This window comes from Eumetopias jubatus, unplaced genomic scaffold (assembly GCF_037043125.1).
Source record: "Eumetopias jubatus isolate StellerSeaLion01/CBP00866 unplaced genomic scaffold, mEumJub1_p1.0 scaffold_4, whole genome shotgun sequence".
Lineage (NCBI taxonomy): Eukaryota > Metazoa > Chordata > Mammalia > Carnivora > Otariidae > Eumetopias > Eumetopias jubatus.
The window spans coordinates 108,981,129-109,008,239 of record NW_028274810.1 but is presented as its reverse complement, the minus strand read 5'-3'; the positions used below and the strand labels follow the sequence as shown (position 1 = coordinate 109,008,239).

The 27,111-nt window shown below is 57.1% G+C and overlaps 2 protein-coding genes across 2 annotated transcripts; both read left to right on the top strand.

The window, feature by feature from the left end:
- Positions 1-377: 377 nt before the first annotated feature.
- Positions 378-11,738, top strand: LOC114204070 (cytochrome P450 11B1, mitochondrial-like). The gene is made up of 9 exons (XM_088022724.1): positions 378-616; positions 1,066-1,221; positions 5,915-6,114; positions 6,246-6,449; positions 6,737-6,891; positions 7,898-8,064; positions 8,496-8,574; positions 8,672-8,869; positions 9,110-11,738. The coding sequence occupies exons 1-9, from the start codon at positions 378-380 to the stop codon at positions 9,221-9,223; spliced, it is 1,512 nt and encodes a 503-aa protein (XP_087878850.1). The 3' UTR covers positions 9,224-11,738.
- Positions 11,739-22,407: 10,669 nt separating this feature from the next.
- LOC114201089 (lymphocyte antigen 6B-like) lies at positions 22,408-23,949 on the top strand. The gene is made up of 3 exons (XM_028093588.2): positions 22,408-22,463; positions 22,770-22,874; positions 23,503-23,949. The coding sequence occupies exons 1-3, from the start codon at positions 22,418-22,420 to the stop codon at positions 23,733-23,735; spliced, it is 384 nt and encodes a 127-aa protein (XP_027949389.2). The 5' UTR covers positions 22,408-22,417; the 3' UTR covers positions 23,736-23,949.
- Positions 23,950-27,111: the final 3,162 nt, after the last annotated feature.

Genomic DNA, 27,111 nt, shown 5'->3' with positions numbered 1-27,111 from the left:
CTTGTAGAAAGGAGAGGAAAATAGCGCAGGCCCCTCTCATCTCTTGATAAGATAAGGGACCCATCCATCTTGCTCCCTTCCCCACTGGGGAGGAAGGAAGGGCCCCTACCCCTGCCAACCCCACTGAGCCCCCAGTCCAGACCCTGCACCTGCTCTCGACACCCACCCGCCAGCAGGCCTTGCGTAAGTGCGAGACAAGGCACCCATCCATCTCTTTCCTCCTCCTCCAGCCGGAGGCCTCCAGCCCTGACCCCTGCCCTGGGTTTCCTGGCCTGGTCCAGGGACAGCTTCTCCCATGACGTGATCAAGTCAGCCGGTCCAGGCCTCCGGGCGAGATAAAAGGATTGCGCTGACCGGGGGCGGGAGGGAGCATCAGAATGGCATTCAGGGCAAAGGCACGAGGGTGGCTGGCAGGGCGCTGGCTGTCCCTGAGCTGGGCACGCGCGCTGGGCACCAGAGCCGCTCCGGCCCCCAAGGCGGTGCTGCCCTTCGAAGCCATACCCCAGTGTCCCGGCAACAAGTGGATGAGGGTGCTGCAGATCTGGAAGGAGCAGGGCTCTGAGAACTTTCACCTGGAGATGCACCGGACCTTCCAGGAGCTGGGGCCCATTTTCAGGTAAAGCCCTTCCTGCCCGCCTCGGGGAGAGCACCCTCCCCGGCTCTCCTTACTGGCTGCTGAGGCCCGGCTGGGCGCCGCGCAGGCGCACTGCCACATCCCACCCGGCGGCCGGCGGCCTGTGCTCCTTCTGCTCCGTCTGCGTCCTTCGGAAGGCAGGCTGGGAGCTGAGCAGTGCCTGGGAGCTGCTCTGTGCCTTTGACCACGGACACCGCGGCTCTTGGGGAGGACGGAGCACTCCCCGGCTGGCCGCTGAGAGGGCAGAGCGCAGACAGGAGAGCAGGAGAGGCTTGCTGGGTTAGACAGCGGGAGGGAGCGCCTGCTCCGAGCCCCGGTCCACGGTCCGGGAGAACGGAGGGGCCAACAGGAGACAGGCCGGCTTGGTTCTGCGGCCTGAGGCCCAGGGTGGGACTCGGCCCCCCAGCAGGGCTCTGAGCTTTGTCCCACAGGTATGACGTGGGAGGGACGCACATGGTGTACGTGATGCTGCCCGAGGACGTGGAGAGGCTGCAGCGAGTGGAGAGCCCTCAGCCCTGGCGGCCGCCCCTGGACCCCTGGCTGGCCTACCGACAGCATCGTGGGCACAAATGTGGCGTGTTCTTGCTGTGAGAGCCAGTCGGGGGGGTGGGGGGGTGGGGCGGGGCGTGGGCGCAGCCCGGTGCAGGGATGGCGAGGCCGGGAAGCCCGCAGGCGCCCCCCGCCCAGGGCCTGGGCAGGGGATGTCCTGTGTGTCCCGGGGCTGGGGAGGGGCGGTGGGGCCCTGGCCCTAGAGAGGAGGAAGGACGACCACTGCCATTAGGGGGCACCCACCCTGCGCCCACCTCCGCAGCTTGTCCCAGCAGGGTGGGCTTCTCCCTTCCTATGGGTCGGGAAGCCCAGGCCTGGGGGAGGGGAGTTACTGGCCAGGGGTCCCTGTCAGCGTGTGCGGGGTCTGACGGCCCCCCGGGACTGCAGCCCTCCGCAGGAGGACCCCTGTGGGATTTAGAGTTGAGCACAGGTAGCTTGGGACGGAGAGGCTGGGGGATGGGGAGAGGGCGGCCAGTAGAAGGCACCTTTGTTCAGAAGCTAAACTCTAAGTGGGTGCCTGCATGAGCATGAGTCTGTGCATGTGCCCCTGTGTGTGTGTGTGTGTGTGTGTGTGTCTGGGGGGAGTGTCTGACTGGGTGGACCTCTCTGGGCCCTCGGAATATGCCTGTGGTGTGTGTGTGGGCGCTCATGTCATAAGATGCCTGTGGTGTGTGTGGGTGCTCACCTGTCATAAGCGTGTGAATGCCGGTGTGTTTGCCCACGTTGGCTTGCTTCCGTTTGTGTTCATGCCACTGCATGCGTGTTGGCACGTGTGCATGTTTTTGCTCATTGTGTGTGCACGCATGTGGTTTTGTACGTACCTGCATACGTATGAGTGTGCCTGCATGTGTGTGCATGGTTCTGAGCGTTCCAGCTGTGCTTGTGGGAACTGTGGGTGTGTTCACGTGTGTTGTCTGTGTCAGCGAGCACATATACAGGTGTCCCGGTGTGTCATGTGCCTCTTTCTGGGCATATGTGTGTGCACTGGTGTGCAAATGTGCACGTGTGTGCATGCGATCATTCGCACTACCTGCAGGCAGCCAGCCAAAGAAAAGAACGTGTTTCTGCTCGAATGTGGCTGAGAATGCAGATCCCTACCCACCATTCGCTGGAGACATCTGCGGAGCCCCCCGTTGCTTTGGGCTCTGGTTTGCTTGGAGAAATCTGGTCTAATTTAATCATCATCACCCTGTTGGGGAGAATGCTTTTCTCCTCCTCCTCCCCCACCTGCCCCCATCCTCCTCCTCCTCCTCCTCCCCTTCTTCTTCTTCTTCTTCCTCTTCTTCTTTCTTCTTCTTCTTCCTTCTCCTCCTCCTCCTCTTCTTCTTCTTCCTCTTCTTCTTCTTCCTCTTCTTCATCTTTCTTCTTCTTCTTCTTGCTCCTCCTCCTCCTCTTCTTCTTCCTCTTCCTCCTCTTCTTCCTCTTCGTCTTCTTCATCTTCTTCTTCTTCCTCTTCTTCCTCTTCCTCCTCTTCCTCTTCTTCTTCTTCCTCTTCTTCTTTCTTCTTTTTCTTCCTCTTCTTCTTCTTCTTTCTTCTTCTTCCTCTTCCTCCTCTTCTTCCTCTTCCTCTTCTTCTTCTTCTTCCTCTTCCTCCTCTTCTTCTTCTTCCTCTTCTTCATTTTTCTTCTTCTTCTTCTTCCTCTTCTTCTTTCTTCTTCTTCCTCTTCTGATTCTTTCTTCTTCTTTTTCTTCTTCTTCTTCCTCTTCTTCCTCCTCTTCTTCCTCTTCTTCTTCCTCTTCCTCCTCTTCTTCTTCCTCTTCCTCCTCTTCTTCCTCTTTCTCTTCTTCTTCTTCCTCTTCTTCTCTTCTTTCTTTTTCTTCCTCTTCCTCTTCTTCTTTCTTCTTTCTTCTTCTTCTTCTTCCTCCTCCTCCTCTTCTTCTTCCTCTTCTTCCTCTTCCTCTTCTTCCTCTTCCTCTTCTTCATCTTTCTTCTTCTTCTTCTTCTTCTTCTTCTTCTTCTTCTTCTTCCTCTTCTTCTTCTTCTTCTTCCTCTCTCTCCTCCTCTTTTTCCTCTTCTTCTTTTCCTTCCTCTTCTTTTTTCCTTCTCCTCTTCCTCCCCCTCTTCTTCTTCCTCCTCCTCCTCTTCCTCTTCTTCCTCCTCTTCTTTTCCTTCCTCTTCTTCCTTTTCTCCTTCTCTTCCTCTTCTCCTCCTCCTCCTCCTGCTTCTCCTCCTCCTGCTCCTCTTCCTTCTTTCTAATTGAGATATAATTAACATACACTGTTATATTAGTATCAGGTGTACAATGGAATGATTCAACACTTCTATACATTACTCAGTGTTCATCATGACGAGTGTACTCTTGATCCCCATCCCCCATTCCCCCCCACCCCCACCCCCTCCCCTCTGGCAACCACCAGTTTGTTCTCTGTATTTAAGACTCTGATTTTTGTTTGTCTCTTTCTTTCTGTGTTTGTTCCTTTGCTTTGTCTCTTAAAATCTACATATGAGTGAAATCTTATGCTAATCTTCTCTGACTTTTTTCGCTTAGCATGTTACCTTCTAGATCCATCCGTGTTGTTGCAAATGGCAAGCTCCCATTCTTTCTAGTGACTGGGTAATATTCCATCTTATTTATAAATATCTATCTGTATATCCTGACAATCGTAAATAGTGCTGCAGTAAACATCGGGGTGCAGGTATCTTTTCGGATTGGTGTTTTCATTTTCTTTGGGTAAATAGCCAGTAGTGGAGCTAGTTTTAACTTTTTGAGGAACCTCCATACTCTTCTCCAGAGCGGCTGCAGCAGTCTGCATTCCCAGCAACAGTGCATGAGGGCTCCCCTTTCTCCACATCCTCGCCAACACCTGTCATTTCTTGTGGTTTTGATTTTAGCCATTCTGACAGGTGTGAGGTGATGTCTCATTGTAGTTTGATATGTATTTCCCTGATGATGGGTGATGTTGAACCTCTTTTCGTGTGTCTGTTGACCATCACTATGTCTTCCTTGGAAAAATGTCTGTTCAGGTCTTCTGCCGTTTTTAATCGGACCGTTTATTTGTTTGGTGTGCGATCGCATGAATTCTTTATCTGTTTTGGATATTTAGGCTATCATATGTATCATTGGCAAATATCGTCTGCCACTCAGTAGCTTCCCCTTTTCCTTCTGTTGATGGTTTCCTTCGCCGTGCAAAACCTTTTCATTTTGGTGAGGTCCCGATAGCTTAATTTTGCTTTTCTTTCCCTTGCCTCAGGAGACACGTCTAGGAAAATATTTCTACAGCCCATGGCAGAGACATTACTGCCTGTGTTCTCTTCTTGGAGTTTTATGGTTTTGGGTCTCACACTTTGGTCTTTCATCCATTTCGAGTTTATTTTTGTGTATGGTGTAAGGAAGCGGTCTAGTTTCATTCTCCCGCGTGGGGCTGCCCAGGTTTCCCAGCACCATTTGTTGAAGAGACTGTCTAGATTAATTGAACATACAGTCGTGGGTTTGCTTCTGGGCTTTCTCTCCTGTTTCACTGATCTATGTGCCTGCTTCTGTGCCAGCACCATACAGAATGATCACTACCGCTTTGTCGTATAGCTTGAAATCTGGGATTGTGGTACCTCCAGCCTTGTTCTTCTTTCTCCAGGTTGCTTTGGCTGTTCAAGGTCTTTGGTGGTTCCATACAAATTTTGGCATCATTTGTTCTAGTTCCGTGAAGAATGTTTTGGTCTTTTGATAAGGATTGCACTGAATCTGTAGATTGCTTTGGGTCATGTGTACATTTTAACAAGATTTGTTCTTCCAAACCCTCAGCGTGGCATAGCTTTCCATTTCTTTGTGTCGTCTTCAGTTTCTTTCATCTGTGTCTTATAGTTGTCAGAGTACGGGGCTTTCACCTCCTTGGTTAAGTCTATTCCTAGGCATTTTGTTATTTTTGGTGCAATTGTAAATGGGAGTGCTTCCTTCATGTCCTTTTCTGCTACTTCGTTATTAGCCTACAGAAATGCAACAGGTTTCTGTATACTGATTTTGTATCCTGTGACCTTACTGAATTCAGTTATCAGTTCTAGTTTTTGTTTTGTATGGTTTTGTTTTTTGGTGGAGCCTTTAGGGTTTTCTATATATAATATCATGCCATCTATAGGTGGGGAGAACATTTTATTACTTCTGCCTTACCCATTTAAGTCATAGCCACAGCAATCAGACAAGAAAAAGAAATAAAAGACACGCAAATTGGAAAGGAAGAAGTAAAAGTCTGGGCTCTGTTTGGAGTATATTACGTGAGAGGCGGTTTGGCTCCTGCCCTGGAGGAGCAAGAGACAGGCGAGGACAGGACTAGGTGTGACTGGCACAGGGGCAGCATTCTCAGCAACAGGGAGGGTGGGAGGTGAGGGGTGCCAGGGGCCTCTCACACTGGGACGTGGTGTGAGCAGGGTGGCAAAGGTCGACAGGAGGGCCAGCCTTCCTCCTTCCTCCCGGGAAAGGGAGGGCCCGGATGGGTGCTGATGTGCCAGCAAGGGACCCCGTGGGTGTGCACAAACAAACGCCATGAACCCACGTGGTACGGCCAGGCAGAAGTTCTGGGCTCAACCCACTTTAGATTGGAGCATGCTGGGCACAGCACACAGGGCCTCCCTGAGAGAAAGGGCTGCAGCCGAGGCCGACAGGTGGGCAGCCTGCTCCCTAGGACCAGAGGCAGCTCCCTGCCTCACTCCTTCCCCTTGGAGACAAGGAAGATGGGGTCCAGGGCTGGTCCCCAGCTGCTGACCCTGGCTTCCCTGAAGCTCCTCTCTCTACTCTACAGAAACGGGCCTGAATGGCACTCGAACCGAATGAAGCTCAACCCAGACGTGCTGTCGCCACAGGCCGTGCAGAAGTACATCCCTATGGTGGACGGGGTGGCGAGGGATTTCTCAAAGGCCCTGAAGTCAAGAGTGCTGCAGAATGCCCGGGGGAGTCTGACCCTGGACATCCAGACAAGCATCTTCTACTACACCATAGAAGGTAGGGAGGTGCCAGGCTCGCTGTGGCAGGGGCAGGCCAGGGACCTGGACTGGGACGGGGCAGGTGTGCAGGAGGAGGCCTCCATGAGGCCACTGGCTGCGCGAGGCTCAGCAACCGTACCCTCTCCACAGCAAGCAATTTAGCCCTTTTTGGAGAGCGGCTGGGTCTCCTCGGCCATAGCCCCAGTCCTGCCAGCCTGAACTTTATCCAGGCTCTGGAGGCCATGTTGAAGTCCACCGCACAGCTCATGTTCATGCCCAGGGGCCTATCACGCTGGACAAGCACCAAGGTGTGGAAGGAGCACTTTGAGTCCTGGGACTACATCTTCCAGTATGGTGAGGGCCAGAGACGGCGCCAGCTTGTGGAAGAGAGTTGGGTAGCAAGGACACCAGGGTCCCCAGTGTCCACTCCCCAAATTCTGGGGGGAGGGCCGAGGCCACCTCGGGGGGCTCGTGGCGTCTCTGTGGCCCAAGAGACTTGGCAAGGAGGCCGGGCTGGGCTGGGCTGGTCCTGAGCATGTGGCACAGGAGCAGGGAGTCCTGGGGGTGTGGTGGGCTGCCCGGGCAGGGGATTGAGGAGAAGCCTGCCCAGCACCAGGCCCGGGTCCCTCTGTGCCCCACAGCCAACAATGCCATCCAGAAGATCTACCAGGAGCTGGCCCTCGGCCGCCCGCAGCACTATAGTGGCATCGTGGGGGAGCTGCTGATGCACGCGGACATGACCCTGGAGTCAGTCAGGGCCAACTCCATCGAACTCACCGCCGGGAGCGTGGACACGGTCAGGCTAGCGACCCGCTCTGCCCTAGGACATGGAGCCTCAAACTACAGGCAGCATCCCCACATGCCAAGTGGTTCCTACAGGCCCCTGTTTGGAGCCGATGGAAGGCTCTGATCTGAGGGGGGTGTGGGGGGGGGCAGGGAAGGGGTTGCAGTTGCTTGGGAGAGAAGCCATGCTACAGGCCCATTGCAGAATGGCTGAGGCCCAGGGACATGCAGCAGCACAGACGCCCTTCAAACGTCTGGGTCCTGGGAAGGGGGGAGGGCTGAGATGCAGCTGGAGGGATGCCTGCACAAGGAGCCCCTCCTAGGGACAGAGTACATTTGGCTCTCATTACAGACGCTTTGGAGGTGACGGGCTGATGACGGAAAGGGCAGCACGGGGCTCCAGCTTGTAGAAGAGAGAGCAGATAGCGACCCAGCTCGCAGGGGTGCGGTGTAGGGAGGTGCAGGCAGGTCCCAGGGCGTGGAGTGCGGCCGAAGCCTCCTGCCCCTAGACCCAACCTTCATCTGCCTGCATCCCCGAGGTCCCACTCTGGGCCAGGCACCCAGGCTTCTGAGCAGAGGCACAGACCCCAGGGTGGAGAGACTCCCCGAGCAGAGGCTGAGGTGCAGCCTGAGTTAGGGTCCACCCTGGACCCTTCATGTTAGGACCCCAGGGTCTGGGCTGACCTGCCTCTGGGTGCCCAGGGGAGATCACCCAATGGGTGCCAACAGGTCCAGGGATGTAGAACAACACCCTACCTGCACCGCCCCCACAGCTGAGTAGGTGGACCCCCAGGAGGGTGAGAAGCTGGCCCTGAGGTGGCTGGAGGAGGAGGCCTGGATCTTCACCAAACTCGGGGACACCTTCCCTGAGGGATTCAAGGGAGGTAGATGAGGCGGGTTTTAGATCTTGAGGTCTCAGATCCCCCAAGGGAAGACCATCTTCCTGGGGGAGATGCCCTGGGGGACAGAGGTGCATGGCCTGTGCCAAGGTCTGAACCCCGTACCCGTGGCTCCTGCAGACAGCCTACCCCTTGTTGATGACTCTCTTCGAGCTGGCTCGGAACCCTGATGTGCAGCAGGCCCTACGCCAGGAGAGCCTGGTGGCCGAGGCCAGAATTGCTGAGAATCCCCAAAGGGCAACCACAGACCTGCCCCTGCTGCGGGCGGCCCTCAAGGAGACCTTGAGGTGGGTGTGGCAGACCCTGGCTGCCCCGGCTGCTCTGGCCCCACTGCCCGGAGAGGAGTGCTCAGTGGGGCCTGCAGACAGATCCTGGGGCTGAGGAGCAGTTTGCCCAAGATGCATGCCCCGTACCTCCTCTCCTTCTCCCTGAAGGGATAGGGACACTTCTTCCTCTGGGATCCCGCTCCAGTGCCCTGGGTGCCATCCTCGGCCGTGCCCTCCTTGGCCGGGGCTGCTCAGGCTGGGAGAGTTTTGTCTGAGCTCAGGAGGTGCAAAGAACCAGCTCCTCATGATCTGGGCTTCCCGGTGCCAGAAGCGACTTGTGAGGGAGGCGGGGCGCTCCCCTTGGCCAGTGGCTCCTGGGCTAGGAAGGCCGCAGAAGGGAGGCGAGGGTCCCTGTGACAGGTGAGGACCCTGTTGGATGTCCCTATGCACAGGCTGTACCCTGTGGGTATCTCAGTGGACCGACAGGTGGGCTCGGACGTGGTGCTGCAGAACTACCACATCCCGGCAGGGGTGAGTGGGGCCCCACAGTCCCTCCGGCAGATGCCAAGCCCCAAAGACCGTTGCCCACAGGGGGCCACTGACACTGCCCCTCCCCACCTGTCCGCAGACCTTGGTCAAGGTGCAGCTCTACTCCCTGGGTCGAAACCCCTCTGTGTTCCCAAGGCCCGAGCGCTACCATCCCCAGCGCTGGCTGGACAACAGGAGCTCTGGCACCAGGTCCCCCAACCTGGCCTTCGGCTTTGGCCTGCGCCAGTGCTTGGGGCGGCGCCTGGCAGAGACAGAGATGCTGCTCCTGCTGCACCATGTGAGCAGGCCTGGGCCGCCCCGGGGCGCGGGGGGCGGGGGGAAGAATGAGATGCCACTGGGCAGGGCCTGGCCTGTGGGCAGGGTGGGGGCTGGGCGTGCTGGGCGGCCTGGCTGAGAACCACTGGCTTCTCCTTCGCTGCACCCAGCCCAAGGAGTAGGGTCCAGGAGGGCGGGGGAGGTGAGGCCCGGACCATGGGACTGAGGAGTTGTGCTCCTGGAACCCGCGCCTCTGTCCTAGGTGCTGAACAACTTTCTGGTGGAGACCCTAACACACGAGGATGTAAAGATGATCTACCAGTTCATACTGATACCCTCCACCCTCCCCCTCCTCACTTTCCGGGCCATCAGCTAGTCACGTCACCACGCTGTCAGGCCAGCCACTCCGCCAGCCCCCCTCTGCCTGACCCCAGGTCACCCCTGTTTTCTCCCAAGGGCCCTGCTTCTTGAGCCACGGCACTGGGCAGCCAGCACCTTGCACAAAGGGTCAGGGGGATGACCCTTGATTGCAGGTCCTGGCTGTGTGCCCAGTCCCCCCAGCACCTTCTCCAGCAAGGAGCACCATCGGAGGGCCTTTGAGCCTCTGTCGCCCCAACACTAGCTCCAGGGTCTTCGGAACCGCCGAACCCCCCGCCTCCCTGTCCAATCTCTTTTCCCCTCTGTACTCAACTCTGCCCCCATGAAGAGCTGCCAGCTTGGGGTCCCTGTCCTGCTCGTTGCCATTTCAAACGCCGTACTCATTTTCGGCAATGCTCTTGCCCAGCCTAGAGCTTCAAGCTCGGCTGTTGGTCGCCCCCCCAGCTGTTCTGCTCAGTCCACTTGGGCTCCTCCTGGCACTGCCAGTCCTCTGCGTTGTGGCTGAAGCACCCAGCCAAGGGCCCGGAGAAGTGGGTCAAGAGCAGTGTGTATTAGAAGAATAGCCACTGCGGCGCTGACGTGGACACCTGGGCCAATGGTACTCCTCTGAAAGCAGGGAGGATGGTGAACTCCTCTGGCTGGCCACAGGGTGACCACAGAGAAGTCTCTAGAAGGCGGCTTGGGGCCATCTCAGCCAGGCACAGCCACGTGTTCCCCTTAATGAAGCCCTCTGTGTGCAGTGCCTGGCGGCCCTCTGGCAGTGGCCCTCAGGAGAGGAGCCAGCCCTGACGTCGTGGGAGGAAGAGGCTCTGAACAGCTGAGAGCCGGCTGGGGTCTCCTGGCTGGCAGAAGCGAGCAGCCTGTCCCGTGCTGCCTGGGGCCAGGTGCCCCCGCCCCCGAGTAGAAAGGGGCCGGGAGGCAAGGCTGGGTGGTGGGGTCGCTCTGCTCGCCCTCCCTCCTAACACCACCCCCACCTCCACTAGGGAGAACCAGACCCTGAGCTCACAGCAAGGCAGGGAGGGAGGCGGGGCCGCACCCTGGCTGAGCCAGCCCTGCCCGCGCCCAGGTGCCCCTAGGGCCTATGTTCCCGTGCAGATTCCCTGGAGAGGGAAAGGATTTGCACCCTCCTGGCCGATCGGTGGTGGAGGAGGACTGCTGCCAGTAGCGTCGGCTTCTCCCCGCTCCGGCCAGAGACGGCTGAAGGGGCCGTGGGGCCGCGGAGAAGAGGGGCTCCAGACCCTGCGGGCACACGGGCACAAGCCGGGGCCCGGCCTTTCCATCGCGCCCAGCCCTTCATCCGTCTGAGCCTCGAGTTCTTCCCGGGGCATTGTGTTCGAGAACTCCCACCTCACAGGCCCCGGGGAGGACCCAGCAAGTTGGCATCTGGAAGGTGCCCAGCTCTCTGCTTCAGCAGGCGCTCGATGAACGCAGATTCCTTCTCCGCCGCTCAAAAGTCGCCTCTCTATTTGAGGCCCTGCTCTGTGGTGACGCGAGGTGGCAGGCAGGCCTGGAATGGAAGCCCCCCCCCCCCCGGAGAGAGCCTGTGTGTGTCCCTCTGTGCTGCGGGGCACACGTGTTCCCTCCTCTTCACAGCAGCCCTGGCAGGGGAGCACTGAGCTGACCCGTGTGGCCCAGGCCGGGAAACCGAGGCTCGGAGAATCCGTCCAGCTGCACAGCCTCGCGGCTCATCCGTGGCAGAGGTGCCACGAGAACCCCGCTCCTCGGGCCCTCCCCGCGCCTCTTCCCCCCCATCAAAGGACGTGGGGTTGGGAGTGACCGCACACATCTTGGAAACAACCTCGCAGTAAAGCGTCTTGGGGTCAAAATCGTCTCTATGTCCGCGGCGCTCCTGCAGTCTCACTGTCCAGCGCTCTGTGGAAGTCCCTTTTCGTGTGTCCTGCTTGGAATTCCCCGAGGCTCTTGGCTGCGGACGTCCACTGGGCTCTTTCTGAAAATCCTCCAGGTGATCTGGAGGGACCCCGCTTGATGATCCTCGTTCCAGTGCCTCGTCAGGACTTCCCGTGCAGGAATAGCCTTGCCTTTAACATCGCGGACGTCCACAACCGGGACATGTGTTCCTCGGGCAGGGGGCCTGGGCTGAGGCTGCGCTGCACCTGAGCGATTCTCTGGCTCCTTCCAGTCCCCCAAGCATGGTCCCCTGCCCAGGGCCACCTTTTGTGTTCATTACTCAGCCTGGGGGTTCCCCGAAGACGCGAGGGACAAGAATCCTGAGCCAACGTGAGGGCGTTTATCCTGGTTCTCAGGCGGGAACGGATGGGTGTTCCACCTCACCCCCCGCCTTGCGGAACTCAGCTTCCTTCTCTTCTCCTGATACAGGCATAGTCTTTCAAAGTCCTGCCCTGGGGCGCCTGGGGGGCTGCGCCGGTTAGGGATCTGCCTCGGGCTTGGGTCCTGATCCCAGGGTCCTGGGATGGAGCCCTGCACTGGGCTCCCTGCTCAGCGGGGAGTCTGCCTCTCCCTCTGCCGCTGCCCCTCCCCCAGCTCCTGCTCTGTCTCTCTCTCAAGTAAATAAATAAAATAAAATTTAAAAAAAGCTAATGATGTACTCTATGTTAGCTAATTGAATTTAAATTAAAAGAAAAGGTTTGCTGATTTTTGGTGTGTCCATTCACTGGAACGCTAGCCATCAGTAAACCAAAAAGAAAATAAGGTTCATACATAAGTGTTTGCAACAGTGATGTTCACCAGGTATTAACCAGTCAGGTCACCGTTATAGTGGTGTGTACATGGGGTCATATGTTCTTGCAAACACCTTGCTCCACTCCACACACTCATATACCACATAGCACATGTGTAGATTGTACTGTATTTTAAGCAAAACATTAATAGTGAAGAGAAAAATCTAAAAGCCTCTAGAAATCAGAGATAGGGGTCCCTGTGTGGCTCAGTCAGTTGAGCGTCCAACTTGACTTCAGCTCAGGTCATGATCCCAGGGTCCTGGGCGTCCACTCTTTGCTCAGCGGGGAGTCTGCTTCTCCCTCTGCCTCTGTTCCTCCTCTCTCTCTCAAGTAAATAAGTAATCTTTCAAAAGCATAGAAATCATTTGGGCGCCTGGGTGGCTCAGTCATTAAGTGTCTGCCTTCGGCTCAGGTCGTGATCCCAGGGTCCTGGGATCGAGCCCCGCATCGGGCTCCCTGCTCCGCGGGAAGCCTGCTTCTCCCTCTCCTGCTCCCCCTGCTTGTGTTCCCTCTCTCGCTGTGTCTTTCTCTGTCAAATAAATAAAATCTTTAAAAAAAAGAAATCATAGACAAATGTCCCCTGCATCTGTGATGACATCATCAGATGTCAGAGGAGCAGGGCACAAGTGTCCACAATGCAGAAGGGAATGACTTATAAGACGGAACCTAGCTCAGCCCCCTCCAAAGCCACAAGTACCTGCTGAAGGAAACACTCAATCAAGCAGCTCATTAACCACAGACCCTCACCAAAGGGACTACTCAGAATCTGCTTCAGGGCGCCTGGGTGGCTCAGTTGGTTAAGCGACTGCCTTCGGCTCAGGTCATGATCCTGGAGTCCCGGGATCGAGTCCCACATCGGGCTCCCTGCTCAGCAGGAAGTCTGCTGCTCCCTCTGACCCTCTTCCCTCTCGTGCTCTCTGTCTCTCATTCTCTCTCTCTAATAAATAAATAAAAATCTTTAAAAAATAAAAAAAAAAGAATCTGCTTCAAAGAAAGGAAAGTTGGGGGGAGGGGCGGATGCCTGACAGACTCCGGAGTTCGAGCCCCTCTTCCCCATGTTGGGCCTAGAGCTTCCCTTTAAAGGGAAGAAAAAGGCACGTGAGCTGAGCTACGATGCGGGATATACAGCGTGAGCGTGGGCCCAGCAGCAGCGGCGGCGGCCGTGTGCAGACACACTGACCAGTCTCTGACCCCAGGGCCCGTGGGCCACACCCTTCAGCACTGAGCTCTGGAGTATTGGGACGTCCGGATGCGACCGGCTCCCGGCTGTGGCGCCTGTCCCTCAGCAGCACACTCCCAATCACCCTGTCTCTGCCTTCGGCAGATGCCAAGGGCACCGTGCTGAGGTTGGGCCTTCGGGCACAGCAGCAGGGGCTCCTGCCCAGGGCCAGGCTCCCTCCGGCAACCATGAGCTCTCCCTGCTGGCCCGCTGTGGGCATCCCTGTGGGGAGCCTGGGCAGCCTGAGCCGCAGGGTTAGTCCCCACTGCTTGAGCCTGGACGGGCAATTTAACTCCTGGTCTTCTGGATTTTTCCTTCATCTGCAAAACCATGCTGAAGGCATAACCACAGGAGTTATGATATTGCTTTAACATATCAACCACTAGCAGCCTCGAGTCCTTAGGTGTTACCTGTTCCACAGTTTCTAATGGTCACATGTCAACAAGGCTATGGAGGATGAACTGTCATTCTTCCACCTTATCAATCAGCAAATGGAGGCCCAAAATAAGAAGATCTTTGCCTGAGGACAAAAGGCTAAGGCGTGAGACAGTGGGGATTGGAACCCTCGTCCCCGTGACTACATGGCCCGGTGTCCTCCTGGGCTCCCCCACAAAGCCAGGCAGGGGGCGGCCTTCCTGCCAGGGGGGGTTGGGGTCAGGGGACAGGAGGAGGAGCTGCCCTGGGGAAGCAGACCCCCGCTGGACTGCCTGAAGGACTCTGGTCCGACTGGGACTAACTCGGATTCAGCGGGGTCTACGAGGCCCCGTGTCCTGCATTCCCTCCATGCCTCAGCAGTTGAAATGAGAAGCAAGTAGGCCGCCCCTCCCCGCCCCCAGGAAACTGGACTAACGTCTCCCCAGGGCCTGACGCCACCCTGTACCCACCCACCCAAGGAGGGCTGCGCACATGCAGCGTGCACACTAGCCCCTGCGATCACCGGCCAGGTCCGGGATGCTCTGCTAACAGAGACTTCCCGCACCCTCAGGTCTTCCGTCCCAGGAGCCCTTCTGGTGCACCTGTGCTTCTCACCCAGGTGGAGCCTCCAGAGTTCCAGGGTCTGGTGCTCAGGCATGCAAACTTTACAGCCCTCCTTCTCCTAACTGCCCCTGGGTGAGACGTGGTTGATCTGTTTCCGCTCAGAGGCTCTCTGTCCTTACAAAATAAGGCAAGAGAAGAACACTTGCTACCTAGATCCCCTGGCCCTCCTCCCAGGTGAGATCTGAGAGAGCAGCCAGAGCAGAAGGCGAGGGCTGCCTGGAAGGTGGGACATCGCCCAGATGGGAAGCCAGCCAGCACACCTCCTTGTGAGTGGGCACACAATCCCTTGTAGCAGATACCACTGGAGGAAGACCCAGATTCAGGGAGCCCTTGGCCTGGTGTCTGCTGGGGTGCTGTGCCTGGGGCCCGCCTCATCCCACCGAAGACCCCAGGAGAAGCAAAGCTGACGCCTGTCCATCTGGAAAACAGTGAGCCAGATCCCAGGAGGCCCTGGGGCTCCAGAATGGTCCAGACCAGGCACTGATCTCACTCCCCAGGAGGGCAGGATGTCCTGACAGTCCGCCAGGAAATGACCCATATCTGGGGGAAAGCAGAAAGGGCATGCCCCCACAGAGGCCAGGGGTCAGGCCTGGCAGCAGAGGCTCCACAGGAGCCCCTGGGGACCTCCCCCGCTGCCGGACACCCCTCTGTCTACTTTGGGTTCCGATCCAGTGCAGCAAAGACACTGAAAGTACCCAGCGGGCTCCCCCCACCCAAGCCCGCCCCAGATTCTGACAGGAGAGCCTTCCCTAGCCGACACTCAGCTCCCCCTGACGGGTTTGCAGACGCGCAGACGCGGCCTCTGTGCCAGAAATGGCTCGGAGCACGGGGCAGAGCCACACTCAGCCAGTCCTCCGCACAAGCACCTCTGCTGTCTCGGTCCGGGGAGGCTCCGGCGCCCGGCGTGAAGCCCCGCGAGAAGCCGCGCGCCAGGCTGCCTCGGGCAGTCATGGAGGGACCTGCGGATCGCGGAGGGCGCCAGGCTCGTGTCCCTGGCCACTAGAGAAAGCACTCCTCCTCTGTCCCACACCAGGCCTGACCAAGGTGGAGGGGGCTGGCGGCAGGGCAAGGAGGCAGCAGACACGGAGCGGACGACGGGGCGCCATCCGTGAATCCGGAACGAAAACCCCACCCTCGCAGAGGAGCTCGGCGGTGAGAACGACCCCCTTGGCTGACACCTGCGGAGGGAGAACGACTGAGTCCCTCACCCGGCCCCTGACTCCCCCGCCCTACTGCCCAAGGCAGCACCCGGGGAACACTCCCCCTCCTCCCCCACTCCGCCACGCCCGCGCACGCTCCCCCTCCTCCCTCAACAACCCCCACCCCGCGCTCCTCCACGCCCGCGCACACTCCCCCCTCCTCCCTCAATACCCCCACCCCGCGCTCCTCCACGCCCGCGCACGCTCCCCCTCCTCCCTCAACACCCCTCCTCCACACCCATGCACACTCCCCCTCCTCCCTCCCCTGCTCCCCAGCCGTGCTCCTCCATGCCAGGGCCTGGGATTCCCCGAACGATTTGATCTTGCTTATGGAGTCCAGCACCCCTAGGACTTCTCCATCAGGCCAGGGAGGCATGGGGTCCATGCTTTCAGTTATCTTTCCGGGTCCAGGGGAATGTTTTCATTTTAATTTTTGTAAATGACAGTGAAAGAGTGATAATGATAGTGTCGATGTATCATAATATCATAATACATATGATAATGTAATGAATCCAACCTGGGGCAGTGTTGCCTTTGTTCTGGTGCAGTCATAAAATTAATCGTTAATTTTCCTTTATGGAGAGAAGAGCCCATGAAGGGACCGGGCCTTGGGCCTGTGAGCGCAGCAGCATGAGGCCGGGGCGGCGGAGTTTCCTGTGGTCTCAGTCCCAGGCCTCTCTCTTTCAGTCCATCCCGTGCGTGCACACACTGTTCAAAGGACTTCACAACTGATGGTATTTTAGAAGCTGCACGAACAGCAGCTCATTTTGGCGTTGAATATGTATTTATTGAGCACCTACCATTCGTCAAGTAGTTTTGCAGGTTTGGGGTACAGACGGGATTCCAAAGCAGGCCTTTTCTGCATGGAGTTTACATGCTAGTCAGAGAGTCCGCACGTAGCGGGGTCCAGAGGGGCATGTGCGCTGAGGGCAGGGTAGAGGCCAGGGGTGGGGGAGAGCAGGGTACGCTAGCTCAGCGGAGGACAGCAAGCCTCTCCCCGATAAAGTCACCATCTTTTCACCTTATTTCCAAGTTTTGATTTTTTTTTTTTTTCCTGAGCAGGGAAGCAGGAGATGGAAATACCTTTGTACAGGGACACGTGAAGCCACCAGAGAGGCCACGGGAAAATTCAGTTACGGAGTCTGAAAACCCAGCCAGGGGGCACTGTCAGAGCGGGGCTTGGAGCCACCCTGCGGGGGGGAGGGGGCGTCCAGGAAGGGGGGGGGAGCACTGAGTGCCTTGGTAAGGCAGTGAGTCTGGGGCTGAGGTTGACGCCCAGGTTTGCACTGCAGCAGTCACAGGAGAACACGAACAAAGCTGTGGTCGTGGAGTGATGGGCTGCAAACCCTTCTGGAGCAGGTTCAAGAGAAGATGCAGCCACAGCGCACAGAGACGAGCCTCTGCCATTTTCCTACAAAAAAGTAGACAAACAGGGTTGGGGAATAGCGGGCAGAATACAAAAGATCAGGAAAAGAAGGGTGTCGTCCCAGCTGATACGCCAGTGGGGGCGATGCCTTACCAAGGGGCGGCAGAGAGAGGAGCGACTCCTGGAGCCGTGTCCTTGAGCAGAGAGAGGGGGCGAGTGCTGCTGGGGAGTGGGGGGCTGGCCACGGGGCCCCCTGGAGCGGCAGGGCGGGCGAGGTGGTGGGCACGACGTCCTCAGTGCAATAAGAAGCAAAGCCACCGGCTTCCAAGTGTGGGAAGTTGAGGTAGTGGAAGCCTGAGGATTATCTAATCAAGTGGGAAGGGAGCGGACGGAGGACCCGGCTAGGGCTGTCGGTGCCCCTCCCGGACGGGCACTGTGACTCGGAGCAGGCACAGGGGCCAGGGCAGCCTCCATACAGGGTCACGGTCCCCGCTCTCAAGCAGCGCTTGGTCCAGTGGGGCTGGGGGCTTGAGGAGCCAGAGGCCCCCGCCGCGGAGCCCCCGCTGCAGCTGTGACCCTCCCTGGGACGAGTGAGGGGGGGACACCGCCAGCAGGAGCCATGTAGACTCTCTCTGAGTCACAAACACTAGACCCCCCAACTTATCGCGCTCAGGAAAGAGTGCACTTGTGGGGGGGCCCTCGCCCTTGGACCCAACTGTGAAGAAAAGAAATTAAAAGAGGACACTGTCGCTTTCAGAGGATTAGCGGGCCCCACGACACCCACAGGGGAGCGGGTCGATGAGAAGCTTCCACATTTAGAACCGGCGGGAGGCGGACGTGAACACCATGGAGGTGAACATGGGTCCGTTCTTCGGAGGCAAGACCACGCAGGAGGGAGGAGGCCCAAGAGCTGGAAGGAAAAAGGGGGCAGACAGAAGGGGACCGGGCTGCTCGGGGCGCTCAGGGAGCCTCTGTGGGCAGACACACCCTCGCGGTAACTCGGCACTCACAGCGACCTGGGGACCACTGGACCGGACTCAGATGCTCCTCACAATGCTTGACGGAGGGCCCCTGGGATGGTGACCTTTGAGAGGAGAGAGGGAAGAGAAGCAACACTCGCCACCGTCAACTTCCAACCAAAGCCAAGGTTGCAGGCCATTCTGAAGAAGCATTTCTCAGCCAGGGCACCATCAACCCTTGTGAGGGTCATCTCTTTTGCAGTGAGACCTCACGGCTGCTCGGGCCGAGGGGAGTGGGTTTGGGTGTACGCCTTCCGACCCCCAGACCCTGAGAGTGGACAGCAGGGTGATAAGCCTGCTAGAAAAACCTCCTCAGGGCCCTTCCCTGGGCAGCGACCGTCTCTGCCCTCTCTGGCCAGACCCGGCTGCCCCCGCCCCTGTAGGCTCCAGTTAGGAGGTGGCTGTGGTGCTGTCTCAAGAGCAGGGGCCTCCCCAAACCTGTGCTTTCAGAGGACTCTCCCTTGTTGCTGATGCAAACTGTGCACAACGTGGCCTCGGGGCAGGAAGAACTTGGCTTATCAGATCTGGCAACGGCCTCCGCCTTCTCAAACAGCATCCAGCTGTGGTACCCCACCACTCCTCCTTCTGGGCTTTAAGGACAGGGAAACCAGGAAGAGTGGAGTTTGAGGAACTCACTCGGCACCTGGATCTTCCAGAGGAACCGTCTGGCAAGTAGGGAGTGGAATGAGCTGGGACTCCTCAAGAGCCTCTGTCCAACACGGTGTCGAGGCAGTGAGCCCAGGGGTCATATGCTGCTCTCCGCAGAGGCACCTGCCCAGATTCCTCATGGGATACCATTGCCCCAAAGGTCCTGCCCGTGCCCATCCTACGAGGGCACCTGCTGCCTGATCTCTCTTTCCGTTCACAGAAGACCTCGGCCCCCAGCACCCAGTTTCTGGCCTCATCTGATGATCCCCCTTCCGTTGGAATCCAGCAACCCCATCCCATGACCTCATCTGGGAACCTGCCATCTGCCAGTCATTCTCTCCCAAGCCCCAAACCCCACTTGCTGACAGGAAGCCCCATCATCTCTCTAGGGCCCTCCCCGCACACCCACACACAGCCATGGTCAGCCTGCTGGCTCCCTGGTTTTGTCTTGTTTTATTGTTTTCTCCCTACCTGAGAATGCAGTATCTTTTAACTGAAATCTACCCTACCCAGATCTCATGTTTGAGCCTCTGTTCTTGCAACGCTCATGCCCTGAAAATCCCTGACCCTTAACCAACACCCAATTTAGTGGCCTGGTGAACCGAATGATTCAGCCATTGGCTCAGGGTTCAATCCTTTATCACCATCAAGTTTATGATCTTGAGCAAGTCATTGGCCTCATCTACTTCCACACTCTCAGGTACAGAAGGAGGTTGTAATTAAGCCTAAATTACATAATGAACATTGAAAATTCCCGGAATAGACTGAAAACCTTCGGTAAATGCCAGAGTCCTGATGCACATTTCCTGCTCAGATAGTGGCTCTAAAAGGGTGGGCAGATAAACAGAGGCATTGAGGGTTCCTCATCGGGTGCCAACGTGGAGTCATATGTTTCCCAGTATCATGGGAACCACAGCCCTCCACCTCCCTAGTCACCAGTACCCTCTCCCTTGACAAACAGCCATGAGAAAAAAACAAATAGCCTCCCTCCCAGGGCAGCCCGCAGTCCCCACCCGCAGCCAGACCCCTCCTTGCCTCTTGAGGTGAGGCAAGGCAGAGCCAGGAGGGCAGGCTTGACCAGGAAGGAGAAGGTTGGTGGGTAGAGAGAGGGAAGCAGAACTGGCCAGCAGAGAGGTCTGAGCCAGAGCAAAGCTCTATGACAAATGTGTGTAGACCAGGGGCCTTTCTGCACACGATTAACTCACTTAGGCTGCTTTAAAAGGAAATATTTTGTTGCTGTTTTTTTTTTAAGATTTTATTAATTTATTTTATAGAGACACAGCAAGAGAGGGAACACAAGCAGGGGGGATGGGAGAGGGAGAAGCAGGCTTCCCGTTGAGCAGGGAGCCCGATGCGGGGCTCGATCCCAGGACACCGGGATCATGACCTGAGCTGAAGGCAGACGCTTAACGCCTGAGCCACCCAGGCGCCCCTTGTTGCTGTTTTTAACAGTCCTTCTCAAGCTCTACTGTGCATGAGCATCATGGGGATCTTGTGACACAAAGTGCAGATTCTGACAAAGCCACACACAACTCTCCATCTCGAATGAGCCTCAGGGTGCTGGCCACCCCAGCCAGCCCATGCGGCCAGGCTTCAAGTGGTGAGGTTTCAGTGCAGAGAATGCCCCAGCAGCCCCCCGCACAAAACTGCAGGCTGGGCTTTCAGAAACCATTCCCAGACACACCCCGCAGAACTGGCCTGCTCTGACCTCTGCGGCTGTCCACAGCGGCCGCTGACCCCTGCACCGTGCCTCCTAGGCTCCACGCACAGCTGCCATCCCAGGAGCTGGCTCCAGGGCTGCCTCGAACTTGCCACCCTCTGTGCCCGCTGGTGGGCTTGGGAACCCAGTCTGCGGTCAAGTCCCACCTGGCACTTCTGAATGGTGGAGCCAAGTCACATGTCCACCCACAGCAGCAGGGGAGGCTAGGAAATGTAGATTTCTAAAGTCGCCTCGGGGGAAGGGGCCACCACAGTGTGAAGGGCTATTGAGATATGAAGAGGGACCAGTCACACCCATTAGGATGGCTGTTATTAAATAAAATAACAAGTGTGGTGAGGATGTGGAGAAACTGGAACCCATGTGCTGTTGGTGGGGATATAAAATGGTGTAGCTGCTGTGGAAAACAATATGGAGGCTCCTCAAAAAATTAGACACAGAATTCCCTTAGGATGCCATAATTCCACTTGCAGGCACATACGGAAAGCAGGGTCTCAGAGATCTGCAGACCCACGCTCATAGCAGCCTTAGTCACAATGGCTAAACATGGAAGCAATCCCAGTGTCTACGGATGGACGGACGGATCAAAAAAATGCGGACTGTGCACATCATAGGATATTATTCAGCCTTAAAAAGGAAGGAAAGGCTGACACCTGCTACAATGTGGATGAACCTTGAGGACATAAGTGAAATAAGCCTTCCACCAAAAAAAAAAAAAAAAAAATCCTTCAGGATTCCACTCCTGTAAAGCACCTGCAGTCGCCCCGTTCACAGAGATGGAAGTGGGGGTGGGGGAAACCAGGGGTTGGGGGAGGGGGACAGAGTGTCCGCGTGGGAAGATGGAAAAATCCTGGAGATATGCCAGGGTGAAGTTCGCACAACAGTGTGCATGTGCTTAGTGCCACTAGACCACACACTTAACAATGGTTAAAATGGTAAATTTTATGTTATGTATATTTTAACACGATTTTTTATATTTTTTTAAAGATCTTATTTATTTGTCAGAGAGAGAGTGAGCATAAGTAGGGGGAGCGGCAGAGGGAGAGGGAGAAGCAGGGAGCCCGATGGGGGGCTCGATCCCAGGACCCTGGGATCATGACCTGAGCCGAAGGCAGATGGTCTGAGCCACCACTGAGCCACCTGGTGCCCCCAACATGATTTTTTAAAAAGATACAAGGAGGATATTCAGAAGGTCTGAGGCTTCCATAAATGATAAGTGGCTTGCTTGCTTCTTTGCCTTCTTACGTCGATGCCATTGAACAGCGTCCTCTGCCTGCAGCCCCCACAGCTGTCCCTCTCTTCCTTCCCCCGCACAGCCCCCAAACCAACAAAAACCAGCCGATCTACCCCAGGCGCCCCCCCCTGTGGTCCGTCGGCTCTGCTGCTCGCACCTCCTGCAGCCTGGTGTTGTTCCCGGCCCCCTACGGCTGTGGTCCCCCTGAGTGATGACATCCAAGTCCTACCCTGCTGCAGAACAGCTCCTACACTTCCTTCTCCATCCTTCTCCCCTCCATTTCCCCCGGGGCCCAAAGACCCCCCATCCCTGAGCGCCAGGTCACGAGGCCTCCGCTCACCTGGTCCGCCTGTCAGCGCCCCCCGGAGGTGTAGGGACCTTTAGCTCCTGGCAGGGAGGCTGGAGAGGCTGAGCTCCATGCCTGAGGCCGCCCACCTGCTGCGCTGTGGCTTCGGGCGCAGACTCCTGTCTGTGAGCGCCCGTGGGCACCCAGGCCGCGTGGGCACCTCTGGTACGTGGGAGCCCCAGGCCTCCAAAGCCACAGAAGAGTGCCACTTCTCGGAGCAGGTGTACTCAGGGCTGCTTTAAAGCATTGTTTTCTTAAGCCAGGCATGTGCGTCTTGTAGACGGACATGCGGCTTTCACACGCAGCTGTGGGATAAATATAGACTTCTAAGCCCTCCACGTCTCTGAGAGGCTGCTTCAGGCTGTTGCCTCCTTTCAACGTTCTTTGCCCCAAAGACCCCAGAAGGAACTAATGAGTCCAAGCCCCCTTGCCTCCGTCCTTGATGGAGGACTTGAGAAGTACGGCCAGGTATTGTCTTGATGACTTGTCTGCCTGAGCCTCGGATGAAGGACATTTATTGTAGGGGTATGTCTGGTCCAGGCTGCGGGGCGGGCAGGGGGTGGGGGCGGGGCGTCACGTCCAAGACACATGTGACAGTGACCCGTCCAGTGGGAGGAAGGAGCCCACTGAGGAGGAGGAGAGTGGCAGCTACATAAGGCCCTGCCTGGCCCAGCCCAGAGCTCTCTGCGCGGGCGGCAGCTGCCAGGATGAGGGCTATTGTTCTGCTGGCGGCCCTGTTGTGCCAGGGTGGAGGTGAGACGGGAGGGCGGAGACACACCTCTGCCCAGCATCATCTCTCCCACTCCCTGCCGCGTGGCTTCCGCTGTACTTTCTGACCCACTCCTCAGCTCACCCGATTTCCTCCTCCAGGGGCCTCTCCCGACCTTCCTGGTCCTCCCTCACCTGCCCCTCCTCCCTGAGCACCTTGATTCTGCACCCAAGTCTCTCCTGGGTCCCAGGTCCTGGGCAGCAGATTGGGACCTGCCTCCCTTCCTGCCATGGCCAGGCCCTGGGGCTTTGGCACACCGGTGGCTGATGCTGACCTCTGTCCCCCCACAGCTTGGGCCTTAAGATGCCACAACTGTACTAACACGGAGGGGAGCACGTGCTCGGGACCTACAGTCTGCCCCCGCAGCGCCCAGGCCTGCCTTTCACAGAAGCTGAGTAAGTCCCTCTTCTCCCTGTTCTTCCCAGGTTCCATCTTCCTAGAAGCCAAGAGGGTAAGGTGGGACCCGGAGGGGGTGCAGGGCAGGGCAGGCATGGGGTGGGGCCGCTTCCCTACCTGGAAGAGGTGTGACAAGTCTCACACCATAAAAAAAAGCCTGAGGTCCAGGGCACCTGGGTGGCTCAATCAGTGATCATCTGACTCTTGATTTCTGCTGGGGCCACGGGTCTCAGGGTGGAGGGCTGGAGCTCTGCGCTCAGTGGGGAGCCTACTTGGGATTCTCACATTCGCTCTCCATCTGCCCCTCCCTACCTCGCTCTCTCTAAAAAAAAAAAAAAAAGCCAGAAGTCAGAAAGAATCCTCAGGGGATTTCCTGTGACTCCAAATGTGGCTTCATAGCATGAGCCAGACTCGGGGTTCGAGGGCACTCCTCAACCATGGGTCCAGCCAGGGGCTCTGGGGCCACCATAGTTCTCCCGACCCTGTTGGGGTGGGTGCCAAGGCGGAGAGGAGCTCCATGGGCTCTCGGGACTTAGGCTCCAGGATGAGTTCATTCTGGGGTCAGGAGGAAGGTTCTAGGCACGGTCAGCAGACCCGCAGCCTCTGGATGTTTCCCCCATGTGACAGGCATGGACCTGCATGACAAGAAGTTAACCATGGCAGTGAAGACCTGCGCGCAGTCCTGCGAGAACCCCCCACCCACCCAACCCAGAGCTTCAGTCAAGGAGATGCGCCTCTACTACTACTGTTGCGAAACTGACCTGTGTAACGGAGTTGGGAACCAGGGACTAGGGGCCACCGCCATGGGCCTGATGCTTGTGGCTAGTGTCCTTGTCACCCTCCCAGGGGCCTTTCTGTGACCCAGAGGTGTGGGACATGCATGAGGCAGCCCAACTCAGGACTCCCAGACCCCGAGGCTCCCATCCCCATCAAGCTGTCTGTGAGCACATCAATGGAGGACAGAGTACAGAGGAGGTGGGGGACTAGGCAGGGTGGTCACAAAGGACCCGGCCAATTTACCCCAAATCTTCAAGGCCATCAGAGGTACCCCACCCCCAGTACACCGCTGCAGAGAACCTCCCAGGGTCTTCAGCTTTTTCTGGGTGTCCTCCCCAGCCCTTCAGCTGGCAGAACCAGCCCTGCCAGAGTTCTCAGGGAGCTGCCCCCCAGCGGCGCAGAAGAGAGTTTCCTTTGCCCCCGCGGGGAGGGGGGGGCGGCGGCAGCCAGGACGTGGCTTTGGAGTGCAGAACCTGAGGCCTGACTTGTACTCCAGAGCCGCTGGTCAGGCTGGGGCTCTGCCTGCAGCTTGCCCTTCCTGTGGTGCCTCCCGTCCGTGTCTGACTCCCCCGCTCCCTCACTGGTCCCCCAGAAGCCTCCGGAATAAAATTTGTGCCTGTGAGTCCTGCCTCAGCATCTGCTTCAAGAGAACCCAACCTGAAACCCAGCTGCGTGCCTGCCTGGCACAGGCAGAGACGTGTTCTCTGTTCTCCCCCAAGGTCTCTGGGGTAATGCCTCCTTCCTCCTTGCGAAACCATTAAACAAAACCACAAAGTGTATCATTCCTGTGGTGCTGAGGCCGCCAGACAGGAGGTGCTTGGGGTGCTCTGAGGAAGAGTGACCTGGGTGCCCTCTGGGGACAAGGTGGCCACAGGCTGGGGTGCCAGGATTCACGCCAGCCAGAGCCTGGTGGCCGGTTAGCCTCCTCGTCCACCTCCTTCCAAAGCAATGGGGGAGGAGTCCCGGTGGCTTCAGCTGCGGTTTTGGGGTGACCCGCGGGAGCACCTGGCAGGGCTGGCCCATCCCTCAACTCAGACCCCTGAGCTGGGGCCTGGCAGACAGAGTGGCTGTGGGGGGCAGGAGGGTATGCTTCATGGCCCTCCCTACACAGTCAGAAGAGGCGGGTTCTTCCCAAAGACCTTACTAAACTTTGGGGGAGAAGGCACTCAGGGTGGAGGCTCTCACCTCCTTTTCTCCTTTATCTGGTGAAGGGCCCTGGTCAGAGTCTGAGTGCTGGTCGGCTCAGGCTGCTGTGACAAAGCACCACGAGCCAGGTGCCTTAACAAACGGCGTTTAGTGTCCCCTGGTCCTGGAGGCTGAAAGTCTGGGGCCCAGGTGTGCGGGTCAGGCTGGGCCCCTGGGGGCCTCTTCCTGGTGAGCACCCAGCGTCTCTCCTCCGCATGTCCTCCTGTGACCTTTCTCCTGGTTTTCCCTTCTTATCAGGACAACAATTATATAATTGTTCTTATCTTGTCCTTAATCACCTTTTTAAAAGGCCCATCTCCAAACACAGCCACCTTCTGGGGTCCTGAGGGTTAGCACTTCAACCTCTGAATTTGGAAAGGACACAATTCAGGCCGTTTTACAGGAGGAGGGATGGTCCCATTGAAATCCAAGCTAAGATGCACCAGGATCCCATGGACGCCTGCGTCAAAACAGGGGAGAGGGGCTGCTTTTGTGCAACAGGGGCAGGAAGGTCCAACGCAGGAAGCTGCATGGGTCCTCATGAGTAAAAAGTTTAATCTTGCCCCAGGGAGGTCGGGCCTCTGTCCTCAGCTGCTGGGAGGTCACTGCTGAGCCCGGGGACATCCTGAGTCCAGTGTCCTTGTTCCCCTGGGGCTCTGGGCCACACGGTATCAGCTCGGCCTCCGGAGGGGCTGGAGACTGAGGTCAGCCACGCGGGCAGCCAACCGGGTCTGCATGACGGGAACCAGATAAAGACCTTGGACACCGAGGCTGGGGGCTTCCCCGGCTGGCAACACTCGTATGTGCTGTCACTTCGGGGCCCGCAACTCCACGGGGAGAGGCAGTATGGACCCTCCTGGGCCCTGCTCTGGGCGCCCCTTCCCCTGGCTGTTGGCGGTCTGGGTCCTTTCCCTGTGATAAACCGTAACTGTGAGCACGACAGCTCTCGTGAGTTCTGGGAGCCCTTCGAGCGAATCAGCGAACCCGACAGGGTCTCGGGGACCCCTGCCTCACTTCATAGTATGAAAAAGCTAGTATCCACTGCCTCTTTAAGTGGATGTGAAGGGCCAGTGAGATGGAGGATGCCTGTCACAATGCACCTGCAGCATGAATGCAACGTAAGCCTAACAATGAAGAAAGTAGAGTGCGTGCCATTCCGCTCCAAAGCCCTGAGCCCACTGACGGCCTTGGCCCCGCATGGACCTTGACATCAGAACTGTAAATTAATTACCTAACTGACAACTCTTAACACTGAACTCTGAAAAATAAAAAAGAGTCCAAGAAATTGCTCTCTGTAGGTGAGATGTAGCCCCTGGAATCCCGCGAACTCTAACAATTCAGCCCAAGCCCCGTCTGGCCTTCAGGACTCAGAGGTGGCCCGGTGGCCACGTGGCCTCTTGGGGTCTCCACAGCATCAAGCGTGCCCCACTCTCATGCATTTAACCCCGGCCTTGGGGCTGTTTCTACAGTGGGAGATGTGTCATTACATTTAAAGACACTCGAAATACTTTCCCAGCGGGACTTATGTGTGTGTCCACTCAACTGGAAGATTAAATATGTAATACTAGGAAAAAAGAGAAAAGAAAAATAAACAAGGAACTTTAGCAGACATCAAAACTAGAGTAAAGCTGGAGATACTCCGAAATTGTGGTACCAGCAGCACAGACAGACAAATGGAAGACAGATGCGGGCATGTGTGTGAATGTAACGCAAAGATAAACGTGAGGTTTCAGGCCAGCGCCCCAAATCTGCAGCATTGGGACAAGATCCTACCCGTTTGGAATGAGCAGAAGAGAAACAGCTGTAGGGACAGGCAGAGAGAGCCACACAGAGGCAGGCAGACGCAGGAGCAGGGCAAGAGAAAGAAATCTAGAAACAACCATTTATTTTATTTATTTATTTATTTATTTATTTATTTAAGATCCCACCTATTTTTTGACAGAGAGAGACACAGCGAGAGAGGGAACACCAGCAGGGGGAGTGGGAGAGGGAGAAGCAGGCTTCCCGCGGAGCAGGGAGACCCATGCGGGGCTCGATCCCAGGACCCTGGGACCATGACCTGCGCCGAAGGCAGACGCCCAACGACTGAGCCACCCAGGCGACCCAATTTAGAGAAGATGAGAGGTTCTTCTTGATAGCCTTAGTACAGAATAGCTTGGACAAATGTTTATAAAGTTTAAATTATTCAAAAATAAAAATATTTGCATAACAAACCTTAACAGATGTAAAAACAGCAAACAAGGGACACCTGGGTGGCTCAGTCGTTAAGCGTCT